This window comes from Dromiciops gliroides, chromosome 2 (assembly GCF_019393635.1).
Source record: "Dromiciops gliroides isolate mDroGli1 chromosome 2, mDroGli1.pri, whole genome shotgun sequence".
Classification (NCBI taxonomy): domain Eukaryota; kingdom Metazoa; phylum Chordata; class Mammalia; order Microbiotheria; family Microbiotheriidae; genus Dromiciops; species Dromiciops gliroides.
The window spans coordinates 82,405,450-82,426,869 of NC_057862.1; the positions used below are offsets into that span (position 1 = coordinate 82,405,450).

Here is a 21,420-nt window from a genome sequence, read left to right on the forward strand (position 1 = left end):
TGGGAGATGCCATTACAATACTTTTTAAAATGTTTTTATGATGATAACATTATTAGGTAATATTCAACCAAGAGATACGATTTAAGGAAAAAATACTTTTGCATTACATTTTAAACCCTCAAGATGCTGAAATAGATCACTTGTTGGGTTTTAAAATAATTTTATATAGTTTGTCTTCCATGTTGGCCAACTCCTCCCTCTTTCCTCAATATCATGTTTATCTTTCAAAAACATCACCCAAATTGGCTGTTCAGAAAGCTTACTACCTGACTCAGTTTTGATTGTATGTCTACCATGCTTTTCTATCCCAATAAAAGGTCTGGCATTACTGCTTTGAGATATTTTAAAAACTTTTTCCAACTACGTGGAACAACTATTTTAATATTCTTTAAAAATTTTTTGAGTTCAAAATTCTCTTCTTCCCTCCTCTGCTTTACAGAAGGTAAGCAATTTGATATAGATTATGCATGTGTAGTCATGCAAAACATATTTCCATATTAGTTATGTTGTGGAAGAAAATAAAAACCAAAAAAAGTAAAAAAAAAAAGTATGTTTCGATCTGTATTCAGATTCCATTAATTCTTTCTCAGGAAGTGGATAGCATTTTCATCATAAGTCCTTCAGAACTGTTTTGGAGCACTGTATTGCTGATAATAGCTAAGTCATTCACAGTTGATCATTGTATAATATTGCTGTTACTATGTAGAATGTTCTTTTGGTTCTGTGTACTTCACTTTGCACCAGTTCATGTAAGTTTTCCCAGGTTTTTATGAGAGCATTCTACTTGTCATTACTTATAGTATAATAGTATCTCATCACAATCAAATATCACAACTTGTTTAGTCATTCCCCAATTGATAGGCGTTCCATCAAATTCTTTGCCACCACATAAAGAGCTACTATAAATATTTTTGCACATAAAGTCCCTTCCCTTTTTAAAAAAATCTTCTTGGGATACAGACTTAGTAGTGATATTGAAGGGTCAAGGGTATGTATAGTTTTATAGCCCTTTGAACATAGCTCCAAATTGCTGTAAAGAATGGTTGAATCAGTTCAAAACTCTAACAATGATGCATTAGTATCCCAATTTTCCCACATCTCCTCCAACATTTTTCATTTTCATTTTCTCTTATAATAGCCAATCTGATAGGTATGAGGTGGTAGCTCAGATTGTTTTAATTTGCATTTATTAATCAATAATGATTTAAAGCATTTTTATATGACTATAGATAGCTTTGATTACTTCATTTAAAAACTGCTTATTCATATCCTATGATTATCAATTGGGGAATGATTTGTGTTCTTATAAATTTGATTGAGGCCTTTGTTAGAGAAACTTGCTGTAAATTTTTTTCATAGATATGATTACTGTGTATTTCCCTCCATCCTATTTCTGCCCCCCCATCTATCCTATTTTCTTTCTTTCCTTTCACCCAGTCCATCCTCAAAAGTGTTTTGCTTTTGACTTCTGCCTCCCTCAGCCTTCCCTCTCTTCTATCAGCGTCTTCACCCCTTCTCTTATCACCTTCCTCTCCTACTTTCCTGTAGGATAAGATAGATTTTTATACCAAACTGATTGCATATGTTATTCCTCTTTGAGTCAATTCTGATGAGAGTAAGGTTCAAGAGCTCTTCCTACCCCAATTCTCCCATCTTCCCCTCCACTGTAAAAGTTCTTTTGTGCTTCTTTTATGTGAGATACTTTACCCTATTCTACCTCTCCCTTCCCCTTTCTCTCAGTGCATTCCTCCTTATTCCTTAATGCTTTTTAGATCCTATCACATCATATTCAGCACATACCGGTGCTCTCTATTTATGTATATGCCTTCTAACTTCCCTAATAATGATAAAGCTCTTAAGAGTTACAAGTATCATATTCTCATGTAGGAATATGAACAGTTTAATCTTATTGAATTCTTTATGATTTCTCATCCCTGTTTATCCTTTTTATGTTTCACTTGAGTCATGTATATGAAAATCAAATTTTTCTATTCAGTTCTGGCCTTTGCATCAGGAATACTTGAAAATCCTCTATTTCATTGAATATCCATTTTTTTTTAACCAGAAGAATTATACTCAGTTTTGCTGGGTAGGTGATTCTTGGTTGTAATCCTAGCTCCTTTTCCCTCCAGAATATCATATGAAAGCCCTCTGATCTTTCAATGTAGAAGCTGCTAAATCTTGTGTTATCATGACTATGGTTCCATGATACTTAAATTGTTTCTCTCTCACCGCTTGCAATATTTTTTCTTTGACCTGGGAACTCTGGAATTTGACTAGAATTTTCCCAAGAGTTTTCATTTTGGCATCTTTTTTAGTGGATTTAAAAAATTTCTATTTTACCCTCTGGTTCTAGGATACTAGGGTAGTTTTCCTTGATAATTTCTTTAAAGCTGATATCTAGGTTCTTTTTTTGATCATGGCTTTCAGGTAGTCCAATAATTCTTAAATTATCTCTCCTGGATCTATTTTTCAGGTAAGTTGATTTCCAATGAGATATTTCACATTTCTTCTAATTTTTAAAAATTCTTTTGGGGGCAGCTAGGTGGCGCAGTGGATAGAGCACCGGCCTTGGATTCAGGAGGACCTGAGTTCAAATCTGGCCTCAGACACTTAACTAGCTTAACTTACTAGTTGTGTGACCCTGGGCAAGTCACTTAACCCCAATTGCCTCACCACAAAAAAAAAAATTCTTTTGATTGTGTTTTATTGTTTTTTGATGTCTTATGGAGCCATTAGCTTCCACTTGCCCCATTCTAATTTTTAAGGAATTATTTTCTTCAGTGAACTCTGAACCTCCTTTCCATTTGGCCTATGCTACTTTTTAAGGAGTTATTTTCTTCAGTGAACCTTGTACTTTTTTCCCATTTGACCAATTTTGCTTTTTAAAAAGTTCTTCTCTTCAGTGGATATTTGTGCCTCTCTTACTTTTTATTCTGTCTTTTAAAGTGTTATTTTCTTTAGTATTTTTGTGCCTTCTTTACCAAGCTGTTGAATCGTTTTTGGTTAGTTTCTTGCATTCCTCTCATTTCTTTTAACAAATTTTCCTCTCCTCTTCTTTTGCTTTTTAAACTCTTTTTTGAGCTTGCCCAGGAATTCTTTTGGGGCCTGGGAGCAATTCACATTTTTCTTTGAGGGTTTGGACTTTGTCTTCTTCTGAGCTTGTGTTTTGATCTTCCCTATCACCATAATAACTTTCTATGGTCAGCTTCTTTTCTTCTTGTTGTTATTTGCTCATTTCCCCAGACTATTTCTTTATTTTTAACTTTATATTAAAGTTGGGCCCTGCTCCTGAGGTGCAGGGGGTCCTAAGCTTCAGCTTTTTTGTGCTATTTTTAGAGCTGTTTCTGGGGGGTGAGGGGAAATCTGTAAGTTTTCAGTTCTTCCAAGGTGGTATGATCTAAGAAGTGTGTTTCCTATGCTCCTTCCCTGTGCTCTAGTCTGTGAGTGACCACAGGCACTGTTTTCTGCTCTGAAACTATTATAAGGATCCCTCTACCCCTAGGACCACAAGCTCTGGCATGTTGGTTTTCTTTCTTGCCTTGGGATTGCACCCTGGGACTGTGACCCAGATCCATGTATGGGCAATGCAACAGAGTCTTGCCAGCAAAGAGACACCTATAATCCCCTTCTGATTAGTTGTTCAATCCCCTTATCATCTGTGGGCTGAAAGCTCTGGAAGCCACAGCTGCTTCTTCAGTTGCCCCTAAAGCCTGTCTGGGCATTGCCTGTGCTGGACTGTGCTCTACTCTCACTCCAGGTCAACAACCTTTTCAATTGTCTGGGGTTAGAAAATGGTTTCACCCTATCCTTTTGTGGGTTCTGTTGTTCCAGAATTCATTTTGAGCTATTATTTAAAGTTGTTTGTAGGGGAATTTGGGAGAGCTCAGATGAGTCCCTGACTTTTCTCTGCCATCTTGGCTCTACCCCTTTGAGATATTTTGAATGCTAATGAAAATTTCTAGTTATCTGCAAACCTGTGGGTTTCTAATTATCCTTAGGTATTGGTTGGGGAATAAAACAAGAACATTTATATGTAGGCTGTTTTACAGATAGGTCTCTACTAACTTGCTTTTAGAGGTGAGGGCACAGTTTGGACTTTGTTTCAAAAGGAGATAAAAGAGGGTAGCTGAGCCAAGGACATGGTGATTTGCTGCCTAAATATTACCCATATTATCTTTGATATCTTTGCTTTTATATAAAGTGCTAAGGCTTATGACATCTTTCTCCTTCATGGAATTTTCTGTTCATTTGTGATGACCAGTGATCTATATTTAAGGTTATTCTAATCTATTTGTGAGTACCTTTCTGTTTCTACTTTAAGGTATAAGGCACTTGAGAACAGATAATAGATTAGGTTCTGTTAGTTTTCCCAAATAAGCAGCTGGGTGACATAGTGGATAGAGTACAGAACCTGGAGTCAGGGAGACTTGAGTTCAAATCTGACCTTACTAGCTGTGTGACCCTGGGCAAGTCACTTAACCCAGTATACCTCAGTTCCTTATCTATAAAATGAGCTGGAAAAGGAAAAGCAAAACCATTCCAGTATCTTTGCCAAGAAATCTCCAAAAGGGGCTACAAAGAGTCAGGCATGACTGAAAATGACTAAACAAACACCTTTTCCAAATACTTATCATAGCACCATGTAACTGGCAAGTACTAAACAATTGAATGGTAACAATGAAATCTTATTTGATACTGATTTGAATATTACATGTCATTTTGTTTTACATTTATACTACCTGGAAGGTTGAGTAAAAATCTTCTTCAACATTGCCATCATATGATAAAAGTTCATTTAATCCATGGGCCAATTCCTGTAAAAATGAATATTATATACTATGTTTATAGAATTACATTAAGTAAAGTTATACATATATGTACACATATAAATTTCATTTAAAATTAGAATTAATACAGTAAATAAATTATCTATATGCTAAAGAATAAAGTTAATCTATACCTAGCTATATGTCAGTTGGTATGGTATATTTTTATTAACAAAAGGGATGTTTTTTCTGAAAACTTTTCTGTTATCAGTCAAAATATGTATACAAGAAAAAAATTTCCTTATCAAAATATTCTTAAATCATTGCAAAGTTTTCTGGTATGCTAGATAACAGAAACATGTTTACATTATCTAAGAACACAAACTAGCTTGGTAAGGACTCCCTATTTCACAGGAACTACTGGGGAAAATAGAAAGCAGTTTAGCAAAAAAAATGTTTAGATGAACATTCTCTACCATATGCCACAATATATTACAAATGGATAAATGATTTAAATATTTAAAAGTCACAGGAACACACAAGAATATGGATGGAGGTACTTTTCACAGTTACAAATAGGGGGAAAATTCTTAGCCAAACAAGGGATAAAATAGTGACCCCAAAAGATAAAACAATTTCAATTACATGAAATTTTGTGAACAAAATCAATGCCAATTAGGATAAGAAGGGACACTTTATTTGAGAAAAAACATTTTATACAATATCATTGATAAAGATCTGATATCCAAGAGATATAGCAAAATAAAATAAGTATAAAAGACCAAGAGCCATTTCTCTAATGAATCAAATGTCAAAAGATATGAACAGTTCTCAAAAGAATTGACAACTATCAACAATCTCATGAAAGGCAGCTCCAAATCAATAAGTAATATCAGAAGTGCAAATTAAAATAACACTAAGGTTTTTTCTTATACCTAGAAATTGTCAAAATGACAAAAGATGGAAAATGTTAATTTTGGAGGGGATATAGGAAGTCAGGTATCTGAAATACTTTTGGTGGACCTGTGAACTGGTCTAATCATTCCAGAAAGTAATTTGCAATTATGCTAAGACAAAGTGACTAAAATGTTCACACACATTGGGGTCAGAGATTCCGTTTTTGGGCACATACTGTAAATAGATTGAAGACAGAGAGTAAGGTCCCTTGTGTACCAAAATATTCGTAACAGCACTTTTTATGGTAGCAAAGAATTGGAAACAAAGTAGATGCTCTTTGGTTGGGGGCTGAGAAACAAACTGAAATACATGAATGTAACAGAATGTTATTGTGCTGTAAAAATGACAAATATGAGGAATTCAGAAAAAAGTGGAATGACATATGAACTGATGGAGAAAAGAATACACACAGTGATTACAACAATGGAAATGGGAAGAAAAATAAAATGAAACTGAATACTGTACAATTATAAAAACCAAGCTTGGCTCCGGAGAAGAGATGAGAAAATGAATTATCTTTCTTTGGTTGAAGTGGTCACAGATGATAAGAGTGCAATACTACATAAACTGAGACAGATGATTGGTTGAACTTTCTCCCCTCACACCTTTGTCATAATGGAAGGGGTAAATGTGGAAAGGAATGTTATGTAACAGACATCAATAAAACCATAGAAAATGTCCACATTAAATAGCAGAATGGGAAGTGTTCTTGAGTAGTTAACTGAAAGCATCTCTATGTACTCACCACTACAATTTTGTTAAAGTTTTATCAAAAACCTCTTTTCCCCCCTAAAGAACAGATTTCCCTGCTTGTCACAATCCTATAAACAAATAAGATTACAAAAAAATTTGATTTAAATTAGTGAAATTAGTAAGTACCAGCAGGCAATTCATGCTTGTGGGAATGCTGGAAATAAGTCACTATTTGTCAATGCTCTGTATATTTCATGAAGTGCTGAGTGGTCTCCTCCATGACAAACAATAGTTTGCTAGATAAATACTCTACTGCACCACCTAGCTACCCCTAGTTCTAAACATGTAAGTCTAATGATTCTCTTTTTTGTAACATATGTTAATCTGACAGATACTGTACTACTTAGATCTAAGAAATACTTTAGTGCTATAATTCAAAACTGTTTATCATCCTACTCTTGAAAAAATCCAGATATAAATCAGTAAAAACTGAATCCCTTTAATTTTTAAAAGTTAATTTGTTGGTGATATTCTGTCAAAAATTTAATAACATAGATTCTACTGAAATAAAAATCATTGAATGGTAGAACTAAAAGAGATCTTAGACATAGAGTCCAACCTCCTCTTTTTGCAAATGGGGAAATTGAGAACATGAATGGCAGAATTTTAGAGCTAGATGGGTCCTTAGAAATGGTCAGGTCCAAGATTTTTCAAATACAGGCTGCCAGCTCACCATGGTACCCAGCAACTGAATTATAGTGCCTAATATTTTTGGCACACTGGTCTTCAGCAAAATGTTCTCTCTTTGTCATATTTCTCTACCATCTGGTTCCTGGATTTTCTTAAAAGGGTATCTTATTAATGTCACATGGGTCTGGTGCATGAGGAGCCCATTTCTCCACATGGAGAGAACAGGGAGCCTGCTTTCTTCTTTTTTTCTCTGACTACTACTGGGTGATCTCTCACCTCTGAATCTACTTTATTTTTCTTTGGAGGACAAATGAACTATTTCTTCATCAGATTAGTCAGATCTCTCCTTTTAAAGATGACACACAAACATATATGTGTATATGTACTGTATATATGTTTCTACATATTTATCCATTCCGTATTTTTCCATGATTCTTTTTTCATTCCTCTCTCCTTTGTGTGATATTTTACTATTCTCCAACCTCCTGACACAATTCAGGATTCTCCTTTTCCTCTATAGATCTTTTTGTCTCCTTTTCACTTTGAACCCTTGCCCCCCCCCCTTTTTTTTTTTTGGTGAGGCCATTGGAGTTAAGTGACTTGCCCAGGGTCACATAGCTAGTAAGTGTTAAGTGTCTGAGGTCAAATTTGAACTCAGGTCCTCCTGAATCCAGGGCCGGTGCTCTATCCACTGCTCCATCTAGCTGCCCTGCCCCTTCTTTTTTAAAAAAGGGAATTCTCACTGTCCATAATACCCTATGAGAAGTGCTTCTCAAGTCCCTTTAATTTTTATTTTAGGAAGACCACAAGCCTGTATTTTGAACTTAGAAAACAGTCACTTGGCTAACAGAAAAAATATAAAAATCTCATAGCCATTGCAAGTCACTACACAATTCTCTCTATTCTCTATACCTACTAGGAGTGATAACCCCTGGCTTTGTCTTTAAAAATGTATGTGGGTGATTATCATTCATCTTATTAAATTCTTGTTACTCTTTGATTTTTGTTTTTAGTTCCTAGATCCAAAACAAAAATTTCAAGTCCTGATTAAGTCCTAAACATCAAATTTTATGGCTAAAGAAACTGACAAACAAAGCTAGTAGTTTTATCATACATAAAGTGAGGGAATTGTTTCAAAGCAGATGTGTCAGGCTGCATGCAGCCCACAGTATTCCAGCATGTTCACAAATCAGCTTAAAATGTAATTGGGAAGTAGTTAACAAAATAAATCAAAACACCCTAAAACATAGATCACATTTACTGTGATTTTCTAAGTCAGTATATGGCCCATAGGGATCCTTAGATAGGGTTTAGTGGGCCCTGTTTCTATTTGAATTTGATGCCACTATTTTAGAGGGTGTCTAAAATATATTTCTAAGTATTGTATGTTCAGTGATATCAAATAACTTCCTATAATTGTTCTCTGTAAAATGAGCACAATTATAGGCTACAGCTCCTGTAACTTTCTGGCAGTACCATGCGATTAGATTACAGTCCTTGTATGTATGATTGGGCTTTCCCAATTTAGAGTGCAAATGAGAGCACATATAACAAATACTCTAGATATGTACTTCATAGCCTAAGGGGAGACCTCCCTTCCCTTTTCTTGTAAGCAACCTTTCTAACCCAGCCATGGCTGCCATTGTAGGATAGTGATTTTGTCCATCTTCTATACTCATCCCTTGATGCATTAATGGTAGCAGTAGGATCATCCTTTTGCAACGACAGACCCTGTAGGGCCATCAGGGCTCTGTTCCAAAAGAAACTAAAGGGGCAACTCTCCCAGGCTTAAACGTTACCCTAATAAGACTAGCTGAGAAGCAGCACAAGGTCCTCAAAAGATATGGGAGAAAAGTTCTCAGGGAGTATTGAAAGGAAAGAGCATGAAGACTCTTGAAATCTGGCTGTTCTGTGCATAGATAATTTGAAAGTTAGTTGTATGCTGGAAATGAACACTTTTTCTGTCTATCTATCTAACCCTACAAATTTATCCATTCCATTGAGCCTATCATTACTCCCATCTCAATGATGCACCAGGACAAATCCTTCTAATTTGTTCCCATCTTCCTCCTGCCTCTGCTGAAACTCCCACAGCATCTAGTGACATGACTAACTTTCTTGTTTCTATTACCAGCCAAGAAGTACTCAAGGTGGGCTAAAATTTATCTGTGAAGAAGGGATAACGTGAGTGCAAAATAAAACGAGTGAATAAAAGTAAAGAAACCAACTAAAAAAAGTACAAGATGATTACAAAAGAGAATATGCAGAAAAGAAATGATTTGTCATTGTAGACCACAAGATGTCAATAAATTTATACTTACAGGCATAATCTGATATAGATCATCTATTGTAATATTGCAGATGCCTACTGGTGTGTTCTGATCACCAGGAACAATGGGAGGACTTAAAAGCTTCTTATAACAGCAGGGTGGGAAACGAATATCCAAGGTGATGCTGTTATATACAGCTAGTCCCATAAGCTACATGTTAAATGTTAAGAATTAAAATCAAATCCATGATAACAACTACATTTAAAATAGAACCTACCATAGTGGAGAAGAAGACTCTCATCCCCACAACCCCAATAACAAACATGGACCAACTGCTGGTGATAGGCAGGTAATTCCAAAAACTCAAGGAATGCTAATGCTCCAGTGACCACCAAGCCTGCTCTAAGCCTCATCCCCACCTTTGACTTTGTGTAGGGTAGCATCTTGTGGAGATGTAACCAGCTAAGTACCTCTGCAGGTTCTGAAGCCCTGCACCTTGTCAGCAGCCACAGCTATTGAAAACCAAGAAAAGAAAGTTCTTCTCGTAGTCCTTGGCATTGTCAAATGGTTCAATATCGGTAGGATACATAGTTTTATCTGTGGAAATGACATTAAAGTTATCTGTTTTGCCACTGAACTCTAGCGACCACTGGGTCTTTCATCTTATTTGCCCATGAAAACTTTCTATATGTGTTCACTCCTAAAGGGCAGGGACTGTCTTGCCTTTATACTTGTATCTTCAGCGAAGAGCACACTGTAAGCATTTAATAAATGCTGTTTCATTCATTCATTCCAGTTTCTTTCAGATTTAATGTCAACTGTCCATTCACTTCTACATATTATATTGCTTTCCCTTCCTCTCTCTCAAAGATTTCCCCCTTAATTTTGGTTGACAAAATCCTTTTTGTTAACAACAAAAAAAGAAAAGTTAAATTGAGAGAATTCATGACATACTTAGAAACCTTGATCCAAGGCCACAGAAGGCATCCATTTCAGACATTTTCTAAAGAAGGTTTTAATATATTCTAAAATTAGATCAACATGTATGTAGGTGATTTGAATAGAAGAAGCAGTTGACTAAAATGAGTAGCCCTCAATGTTGATTCTGGCTATAGTCATTTTAGGAATTTTGAAATTAGAGAATCTGAAGAAAATAAGAGTTGGATTAAAATGTGTACATAAATATGCTATTGACAAATTACAGGATAGTTATACTCTTACAGTGAAAAATCAATTCAATGGCTTTTATATGGGCAGATTACTGTGAGTAGTGAAGTTAAAATAAAGTAATGTAGATATATTTATAAACTTTTTAGGTTTGTGGTTTCTTGATGTATATATTTATATTATGACAGATGTGTGGGAGGAATATAACTGACCCATTTGCCAAGAGAGGAGCTTTATATCACATTCTGGAATATTTAAACTCCAACTAAATAAAGATTATATCAGGTCACCAATGAAGCTATCCATTTTGTAGTCTCAGAGGGTAAACTATAACATATGACTTTGGGGTTTGTGTGCATTTTTTATATCACTTGAAATAAAAACAACTTGCTAGAGAAGATTGAACATTCCAGCTTGCTCAACTCAGAATGAAAACTAACAATGATCTGAAGTTGGATATTATGTTGTAATACTGTGCAATGCAAGTTACTATATGCTTGTTTCAGAAAATGTATAGTGAACTCAATAGTATAAAATAGAAACTCAATAGCTTTAAAACAGTTCTATAAAGTACCCTTTATATATAATGACTCCATTTCTAGAATCAATTTTGCTTCTAAAAAATTATTGCATTAAGTTTCTTCCTACAACCTTTAAAGTACCTCATATAGACACCACAGATTTGGAGGATGGCATATTTTATAAAATCTAAGACCTTATAAATGATTCTAAAATAATTGTTGCTAAAAATACTTCAAAGTCACTGTTTTTCCAGAAACAGCAAAAGCAGAATTTTACTGTCAAAACATTAAAACTGAAAACTTCACATTCTGGAACAATTCTGCGTTCTTACTAAGTTGAGTATCTTCTCTCCTCATTCCTTCCTAAGGTGTTTTTCAACTATCATAGGTTTTGAAGATCAGTGATATTGATTTCTCTATTTTAATGCTTTGTGTAACAAATCTTTAGGGCTTAGTGGTAATGAAGAAAATTCATTTTAGATTCAACAAATACTCAAACTTATTAACTGTGGAAACATACAATACATCAATATATATGCTCTACATGTGGTATGTAAATCTGTTTAGAAATTGGTGGGTAACGGAAACAGCTAGCAAACGTTCAGCCCAGAATTTTGCTTGTAATTCTATTCTGCATGATAACTATGAAGAAAGTGATAGACTGATCACAAAGTTCAATGTGAAAATGTTTGCTGAATTGGCAATATGCTCACACCCTTTCAACATCTCCTTAGTGCCTCTTGGATAAAATAAAAACTTCTTAGCCTAGCATTTAAGGACTTTTCCAATCTGGGTCTGGCCTATATCATGCAATTCACTCCGCCTTTCCCCCTCCCCCAACTCCCTGATTTATGTTTCAGCTGGATTGTGCCACTGGCTGTTCTCCACACCTTTGGCACAGGCTATCTCATATGCCTATATTGCACTCCCTCTATCTTTTCAGCCATGGAAATTTGCTTCTTCCTTCAAGGCTTAGCTCAGGCACTACCTCCTTTGTGAAGGTGTAGCCTTCTCTATCTCCAAATCTGAATGTGCTGCATCCCTTCTCAGTTTTTCCTAGAATATTCCGAGTATCTCTTTTGTCCTTATAATCACCTGCCTTATATTACACTTATCTGCACTCTTATACTTACTCCAGCATAAGGTATTTAAGGGAAGAGACTGTACCACTTTTTATCTTTGTTTGCCTAGCATCTAGTACAGTACCTTACACACTGTAGACAGGTGATAAATGTTTGTAAAATGGGAATAACAATAGCACCTACCTCATAGGGTTGTTGTGAGAATCAAATGAGATCATATTTGTAATGGGCTTAGCATAGTGCCTACTCCATAGTAGGTGCTTAATAAATGCTTCTTCCCTTCCCTTCCTTTAGAATGAATGAATAAAACTAGATTATTGCTAAAATTGCAAACACATATACATATGTATGTATATATATATATACATATATATATAATGTTTGTGATGTTTATATTTGGAATATAAATTACTTTAATTGCATAACTTTTTGGCTTCTATATTAATCTTATCTAATTGATTTATCCTGTTTCTGATAAACAGAAATACCACCACCATCACCACCACCACAATGTCTAAGACTATGACTATGAATACTACTACCACTACTACTATCTGAAAACTTTATGTTTAATAAAATAATTTTATTTTATATATATGGTTGTAATCTGCTAAAAATACATGAAGAAATGTTTTTTTTCTCTAGTCTCCTAGCCCCTCCTAGTGGACAGTTCAAAGGATACAATTCCAACCAACCGAAATTCAGAATAGTTATCACATTTGAAGCTGCTAAACCAATGACAATGTGAATCCTTGTGATATGCAAACATGCCTAAGGAAGGAAAAAATGCAATTTTATTAAAATAATATATTTAGCAAAAGTGCATAATATGCAATACAAAACACATGAAGTTCATATGTTCAGCAGTTTCTTTATAGCATGGGGATTTCTCTTCAAATCTATCTTCCATTAAAACAATTTCATACTAACTCTATGAATAAATCACCATATATAAAATATATATGTATATATAAACATCAGACAAATAATTTTATTTTGATATAATGGGTGTCAGTATCACATAGTTATTTGAAGAGAGTGATAGTTTATTGCCCAGGCTCACACAGCTAGTAAGTGCTAAGGGTCTGAGGCCAGATTTGAACTCAGGTCCCCCTGAATCCAGGGCTGGTGCTCTATTCACTGCTCCACCTAGCTGCCCCAAGAGTGATAGTTTATTAACCAACAAAAAGTTGACTTTTTGAAATCAAACCAACTCTTGATTATTTAGAAATCAGTTAACTCATTTTCTGGCATGATTACCCATACCCACGAAATCATGAACTAAGTACCATATTAGTCAAATACAAGAATTCTGTATTATTTTTCAAATGTCAAGGCACAACAACCCAGTGTAGCTTATTATTATTATATCTTGTTCCCTGTAACTGAATGACACACTTAACTTCCATATATGTAGTTCTTTTAGCAAATTATATTCTAGTGGTTTTAAAAATATTGTTGTAAGACAATATTTTTGGTAAAAAAAAAAGTCAAAAGACATTTAACCTTAGTGCATTTAACTTATTTGTTGTTCTTTAAATGTCATTTTTCAAAAGAGACCAAAGAACAACCTTCTTGGGAAAGTATTAGCAGTATCAAGACAAAATCAGTCAAGAAATTAATAATAGAATATTTTATAGTGGATCATCAAAATAGTTTTAAACAGAAAACATTCATAAGATTAATTTATTAGGATAAAATGGAGTAGTTTATGGAACAGATGACAATATATGAGACTGATGGTAATGGGTCTTGAAATTTTGGGGGGGGTATACTTTTTGCCTTAGTGTCCCCAAATAGGGCCACTAGGCATTCATATAATGAAATTGTTAAAACTTTTAAGTTTAAACCTTTTTCTTACAACCTAAAAATAACACTCTGGCATATTGCATAATTTTTTTGGGGGGAAACGAAACAAGTCACAATAATGTAGATAACTAGGTGAAATTACTATAACTGTTAATCTGATAAATCTGAGGATATGCTAGTGGTAAAACTTTCATCACAAATACTCACCATAATCTGGGTGAAAAATCTGGCGAATCAGGAGAAGAAACCATTCTTTTGTCAAGCCACCCATATCAAGGCCAGCTTCCCCAACAAATGTCACTTTCAGCTTCTTTTTCAAGTCTCCTCTTTTCCTTGTCAGCTGTTTAAAATATTACCCCAATGTGAAGATATTAAAAATTAAGATGTTATCTTTTAACTAAGGGAAATATACATTAATTACTTTTCCAATTCATCAACTTATTAAAATTTTAAGCTATTAAAATCACTTTAGATAATTAAATAATTAGCTCAACTGAAAAATGGGTAAATCTTTGGATATCAGAGGAAAATTGATTATTATCTAGAAATAGCTCAAATAATATTAGAGCAGGAAGAGCCCTTAAGAAATCATCTAATCTCAAAACTTCATTTACAGATAATGAAAAGTGATTATTACAAAGTGGCATAACCAATCAGTGGCAAAGTTAGACTAGGGCCCAGATTTCCTATTTATTTGATTTATCTTTGCCTATTTTGAATAACGAAAATTTAGAAACTGTTATATTAGAAAAGGAATAGGAGATCTGGGTCCAAGATGAAGATTTTGCTCTGCCACTAATCAGCTGTGTGACCTTGGTAACTGGCTCAGCTACAAAATGGAGACACTAGATTACATGATGTCTAAAATCTTTCCAGTTCTGATACTTTGTAATTCCATTGAATGTAGCGTCGTATTATAAACTACATAACTTAACTGCCATCATAATATTTAAAAGAATAATATTCATTGCCATCTATAAAAAGTAATACTTAGTAATATTTCTATGGTATATCAAATCTTAGAATAAATTAAAACTACTAAGTATTCAAGTGATAAATATTAGTGAGGAATCATTTCACTGTACCTCATCGAGCGAATCACTAACAAGGTGTGTTCTTCTTACTTTCATATTTAAAAATAGCATATTCATGTCAGGTCTTTGCCTTCGAGAAACTTTGTCCACCAGACTTTGCTATTTTAATCAGAGAGAGATAATTTTCAGTTTTTTTACAAGTATAATTTTGTTAAACTTTAATTAGTAAAAAGGGTAAAATTTTAGAAAAATATACATAATATTTTTGCTATCACTGGGATATCATGTAATAATTTCCAAAAGTTAACAATGATTATATACTAGAATCTTATTATAAAGGTACCTCTATAAATATATGCCATAGGTCCATCTTATTGGTGAAACTGCCTTATGACAAGGTCCTTTTGGTACTCCAGTAATCAACCTGTCTTGGATGGGATCCAAGAACTAGGCTTTATTGATCGTTTAACATCTAAGTGTAATTTAACTTATGGAGTCTAGAATAACCAACCATAGAAAATGAAGAACATTTACAATGAAGTTCTAATTTATTTTCCAAAGCTAGATAATTTTCCAGTTTCACCAACAAAACACAAAATAGATAACATTATCTTCAGTAACAAAACTGGTAAGGCAAATGATAACTTGGGTATTTTATAAATTAATGATGTTTTTAAAGTATGAGCAGGTACAAAGACATATCCACAGCCTCCTCCACTCATTTTCTTTTCTTTTCTTTTCTTTTCTTTTTTTTTGGTGAGGCAATTGGGGTTAAGTGACTTGCCCAGGGTCACATAGCTAGTAAGTGTTAAGTGTCTGAGGCCGGATTTGAACTCAGGTCCTCCTGACTCCAGGGCCGGTGCTCTATCCACTGCGCCACCTAGCTGCCCCCACTCATTTTCATTAAAAATATCTTCCACAAGACATTTACCTTCTCTGCCAACAAAGAAAATAGAACTCTTGTATATTAGATAAAAGTAAAAAAAAATCATTGAAAAGATGAGTACTACAAATTCTATTTCAAAATTTTTAACACAAACTATTTTAAGAAAAGGACTCACATAACAAGGCCATTTTCATAATGTGTCCAATTAACTCTACTAACACTTTCTGGGTCTAATGGACTTCATCCCTTGGTGACGAACACTCTCTTATGGATCTCTCTGCTATGGCCCTAGGTTCCTCAATATAGCATCTGAAACAGGTCTGGCTTTAGTGTGCAGTGGTATCTTTTGCTCTGGACTTTTCACTCTTTTCAATATTCTGTTTTTAAGTAGGATTTACCTTCTCTGTGACTCCATAAGTTAAATCACATTTAAATGTTAAAAGATTGGTAATGTCAAATGTATTTTCTCTCCCATGGGGATATCTTAATAGGATTTAGACCTTTATGACCCAAAAGACTGCCACTCAAATCTTGAATTTTAAGTACTAAGACAGGCTGGAGGAGATAATGTTGATCAAAGGGTTCTTCCTGGTAACCTCAAATCATACTAAATACTCAGCTACTTGCTGGAAAGCTGAGGAGGCTTAGACCCCAGAAGCCTGGGTATAGCACCCACGTCTGACACTTGCTAACTGATTAGTGACTAGGGGCAAGTCACTTCAGAACTCAGCCTCAACTTCTTCACCTGCAAAATAGGGACCACATTATTTATATGAACTACTCCATAGGGCTATTGGAGGAAAGCACTCTGTAAACTGTAAAACCTTTGTTAATGTAAGTTATTGTTCTTGCTGTTGCTGTTCTGAGGTGATGCCTTTGAACCTAATGATTTATTGTCTAGCTTCTCCCATCCTTCTGGGTCAGACCCCCTAAGTAATAATAGGTCAGGAATATCCAGAAGACTAGCTAGTGTCAAGGTACATATGTGACATATGTTTTTAAAATTTTATTTAAACATTTTTAAAATTTATGGAATAAAACAAGCATTTCTATAACATAGTACAATAAAAAGATGATTGTGCATGAAACTGCTAATATATTATGTAAAAATTGCTATTTCTTTTAAATAAATAATAAAGTTGACATGTAAAATTACCATACACATGTATATAAATGTACATATATATGTACACATATGCATGCATATATAATTATTCTCTATATGCTTCTAGTTATCAGTTCTTTCTCTGGATGTTCTTTAAGGAAATAAAAATTACCAACAAATGGATATCTGCTAAGAGAAATTTTGACAAAATTTTGCATAATTTTGATTTAGGTTCTTGCCCTCCCTCCCCATATAAAAAAAGTCACAGGTCGAGGGAAAATAATGAAAATAATACTAAATACCATGACTGCAAATACAGGGAAGAAAAAATAATAGATTTAGTGGTAGGGACTACTCCTTGAATTATTTCATCTTAAGACTATTGGGTTTCAGCATCTACACAAGATCAAGGGTGAGTTTTTCTACTAAAAATACCTGTTAAAGTTTTTCTCCAGGGGGCAGTGTAGGCTTTGGAACTCTCTTGGCAGGCATAATCAATGAACTTTCTTCTAGTACCCCCATACTCATAGCCCTTTTGAGTCCTTTGATCAGTAAAGGCTGACTATGCATGTCACCAATGACTCAAAGCTTTCTTCCTGGGTTGTGACAAAAAGAAATATTTGCCTTCTGGGAACTGAATTTACCAAAGGAAATAATCTTTAGGTTTTATACTAATTATGCTCCTAAGGTTCTTTTTATTTTTCTCAAACCAGACACAAAACCCCCTTCTATTCCCTGCGTACTTTCTTTTATTAAAAAACAAACAATACTACAACTCGCTGCAAGATGTGGATAGATAACCATGATGAATGAGCAACAAACTGTGTGCCAAGATATAGAACTAAGTCTCATTAGCCTCCACTAATGTTTTACATTCATAGTCTCATCATGGTATTGAAGGAAGCCTGTATTCTTTGAAGCTATGCTAATAGAGCTCAAACTTTTAAAAGCCCTACTAGGTTGGAAAAGCTCTCCATACAGGCCATTTATTCAAGGAATAGCCTAGCCAAAACTGGAGAGGCACTTCACCAGGAGAAGGGAAGAGAAGAAAAGGGGATGGAAGAAGATGGAAGATCCAAAAGAATCAGGAAAACAGAGATCACTTTTGCAGCAATAGTAACTGCAGAAAACCATTTATTAAATTACAGTGGGTCCATGATCTGCACAGGCAGAAGAAAAACCCATATGGATGAAATTACAGATCTTTGATGTGTCATAAGTAAATAAAACAGCAATAATGAATCAGTGAAGTGGACAATAAAGTTAATTTGACAAAGTGAATGATATACATTTTATTATATTAGTAAGTATGTTTTTAATTGAATAACTCAGGCCGTCATCTTGGCTCCTCCCTAGGACAATTTCTCAGGGTGAGGGATGAAAATGACACAGAGAAGGGAGGCCTATTCAACCCTCATTTTGCTTCTGTTTTCTTTATACTTAGGAAAATGATCATCATGAGAAGATTAAGACAAAAATGGTTGATAGGGAATCGAAACATCAAACAACTGAGAATACTGTAAGGGAATATCTAGGTATCATCAGTAAATTCAAGTCACCAGTCTTGGATGAACCACATCCTAGGGAACTGAAAGAATTTGATATGGCCATTAAGCCAGTGTTGTTGATTTCTGAAAAACCGTGAAAAATAGAGATGGTACAAGGCTGGAAAAGAACAAATGTTTTTCCATTTTTCAAAAACAGAAAAAGAAGAAATTCTTTTTTCTATTTGTCTGTAATTATGACTTCAATTCCTGGAAAAAACTTAAAATTTCAAAAGGAAAGAGATGATCACTGAGCATGAGCATGAACTTATGTTTTAAAATATTTTTTAGCATGAGCTTATTAAGAACAGGTCATGTAAGACCAATTTCACATACTTTTTTCTAACAGGGTTACCAGACTGACAGCTCAGGAGAATATGAATGATATATGCTGGAATTTCAGTAAGGCATTTGACAAAGTGTTTCATGACAGACTGTGTACAAGCTTGAGAGCTGTGGGATAGGTGATGGCATTTAGGTGATTTCAGAACTGGCTGAAAGACTGGGCTGTTCCCCCAAAGAATATGAACAATCAGTTCTCAAAAGGAAAATTTTAAACATATGAAAGACTGCTCCAAATCACTAATAATAGGAGAAAATCAAATAAAAAACCGTAGTTTCACTTCATATCCAGACAATTTGGCAAAGATGGCAGAAGATGGGAAATTATTGTTATAAGGGCTATGGAAAAAGAGGTAAAATTAAAAAATATTGGTGGAATTCTGAATTGGAAAGCATTTTGGAATTGTGTTATAAAAGTGACTAAAATGTCCATATCCTTTAATCCAGAGATCCTAAGATCCTGAGATCCCATCTAGGTATCTAACCCAAGGATGTCACAGATAGAAAGATCCCATTTACATAAGAAAACATTTATAGCAGCACTTTTGCAGAAAGCAAAGAACTGGAAACATAGTAGATTACTGGAGAATGACTGATTAAATGGTGGTTCATATATATTATAGAATAATATTTCATAGTAAGAAATTACAAATATGAAGAAAACAAAGAATTGTGAAAGAGTGATGGGAAGGATGCAAAGTGAAGTAATATGATCCAGAAAAAAAACCATAATGATTATAATAATTTACATGGAAAGAACAAGAAACCCTCCAAATGCCATGTAGCAACAATGACTAAGCTTGGCCTTGAAACACTTGCCCTCCTTTCCCTTCTTTGACGGGGCAGGGGACTACGGATGTAGAAGATTAAATATGTCATTAGATTTGGTCGACATCTGTGTTGTTTTTGCTGAACTGCTTTTTTCATCATTTTTTAAGGGGAGGTGTGTCTAGGGCAATGAAACAAAGGGATAGATTTAGAAATAAAGGTGATATAAAAACAAAAGATAATGATAAACATTTTTATAAGACGGATCAGACTCACAAAGTTGTGATTCATGACCAGTTTCAAATTGGAGGGAGGTCTCTTATGGAGTATCACCGAGAGCTATTCAGAGGTAGCTAGGTGGTAGAGTGCATAGAGTTCTGAGCCTGAAATCACGAAGACAAATCCAGCCTCAGACACTTCCTAGCAGAGGGATCTTGGGAAAGTCACTAAATTCCTGTCTCAGTTTTTCTCATAATAATAATAACAACAATAATAAAAACTACAATAATACTTCCCAGGGTTGTTGTGAGGATTGAACGAGGTAATATTTATAAAATATACTTAGCACACTGCTGGCATTTAGTAGGTGCTACATAAATGGTTATTCTATTCCCAAACATTTAATATTTTTATTTATTTTTTTTTTAATTTTTTTTTTTAGTGAGGCAATTGGGGTTAAGTGACTTGCCCAGGGTCACACAGCTAGTAAGTGTTAAATGTCTGAGGCTGGATTTGAACTCAGGTCCTCCTGACTCCAGGGCCGGTGCTCTATCCACTGCGCCACCTAGCTGCCCCCATTTAATATTTTTTATCAATGACTTGGATGAAGGTATACCTGGTATAATTATTAAATATTTAGATGTCAGAAAGGTAAAAGGACTAACCATCATGCCAGATGGTAGAACTGGGATTCAGAAAAGATCCCAATAAGCTAGATTTAAATTCTAAATCTAATATGAAAGTTAATGGAGATAAATGCAAAGTCTTACACTTGGCTAAAGAGAATAACCACAAAAGTCCATGATAGGGAAGTTATGGCTAGAAAACATTTTAAGTAAGAAAGACCTCCTGGTGATTTTAAGGGATGGCAAGCATGTTAAGTCCATAGTGTGACCTGGCAGCTAAGAAAAGTAAGGTGATAAGGCTATATTAAGAAGCACAGTATCTAGAAATAAGGGAATCATGGAATTGTTGTCTCATAGAATCAGAGATTTTATATTTGGAAGGAGCTTTAAAGATTTTCTAGTCCAACCCCATTCTAGTCCAGCTGTACCTGCTCAGATCACATATGGGATATGTTCAGGTTTAAGTGTTATATTTTAGCAAATATGGACAAGCTGGTGGGCATATGCAGAGGAGAGTGACTAAGACAGGGAGGGAGACTAGAAATCATTTCATACAAGGACTGATTGAATTCAGGATACACACACACACACACACACACACACACACACACATATATATACACACATATATCTATCTATCTATCTATCTATCTATCTATCTATCTATCTATCTATCTATCTATCTATCTATCTATCTATCTATAGCTCCTGGTGAAGAGAAGATTTTGGGGGCGATAGTCTTTGAAAGGCTTTCATGTGGAAAACAGATTGTGGCAGTTAGATGGTGTAATGGACAGAGTGCTAGATGTGAGTCAGGAAGACCAGAATTCAAATCCTGCCAAACATCCTCACTGTGTATGACTCTGGGCGAGTCACTTAATCTCTTTCAGCCTAAATTTCCTCATCTATAAAATAGGAATAACAATAGCAACTACGTT

General features: G+C 34.7%; 1 protein-coding gene across 6 annotated transcripts in view; it reads right to left on the reverse strand.

Annotated features, from left to right (window-relative positions):
- HECTD2 (HECT domain E3 ubiquitin protein ligase 2) overlaps positions 1 to 21,420 on the reverse strand; it is a 125,234-nt gene that overhangs the window by 18,923 nt on the left and 84,891 nt on the right. For all 6 annotated transcript variants that reach the window (XM_043990061.1, XM_043990057.1, XM_043990060.1 and 3 more), the window contains 5 exons: positions 15,044 to 15,151; positions 14,166 to 14,298; positions 12,832 to 12,920; positions 9,431 to 9,589; positions 4,743 to 4,817 (listed from right to left, as the gene is read on the reverse strand). In XM_043990061.1, coding sequence (XP_043845996.1) covers positions 4,743 to 4,817; positions 9,431 to 9,589; positions 12,832 to 12,920; positions 14,166 to 14,298; positions 15,044 to 15,151 — 564 coding nt within the window. The remainder of the gene's footprint in view (positions 1 to 4,742; positions 4,818 to 9,430; positions 9,590 to 12,831; positions 12,921 to 14,165; positions 14,299 to 15,043; positions 15,152 to 21,420) is intronic.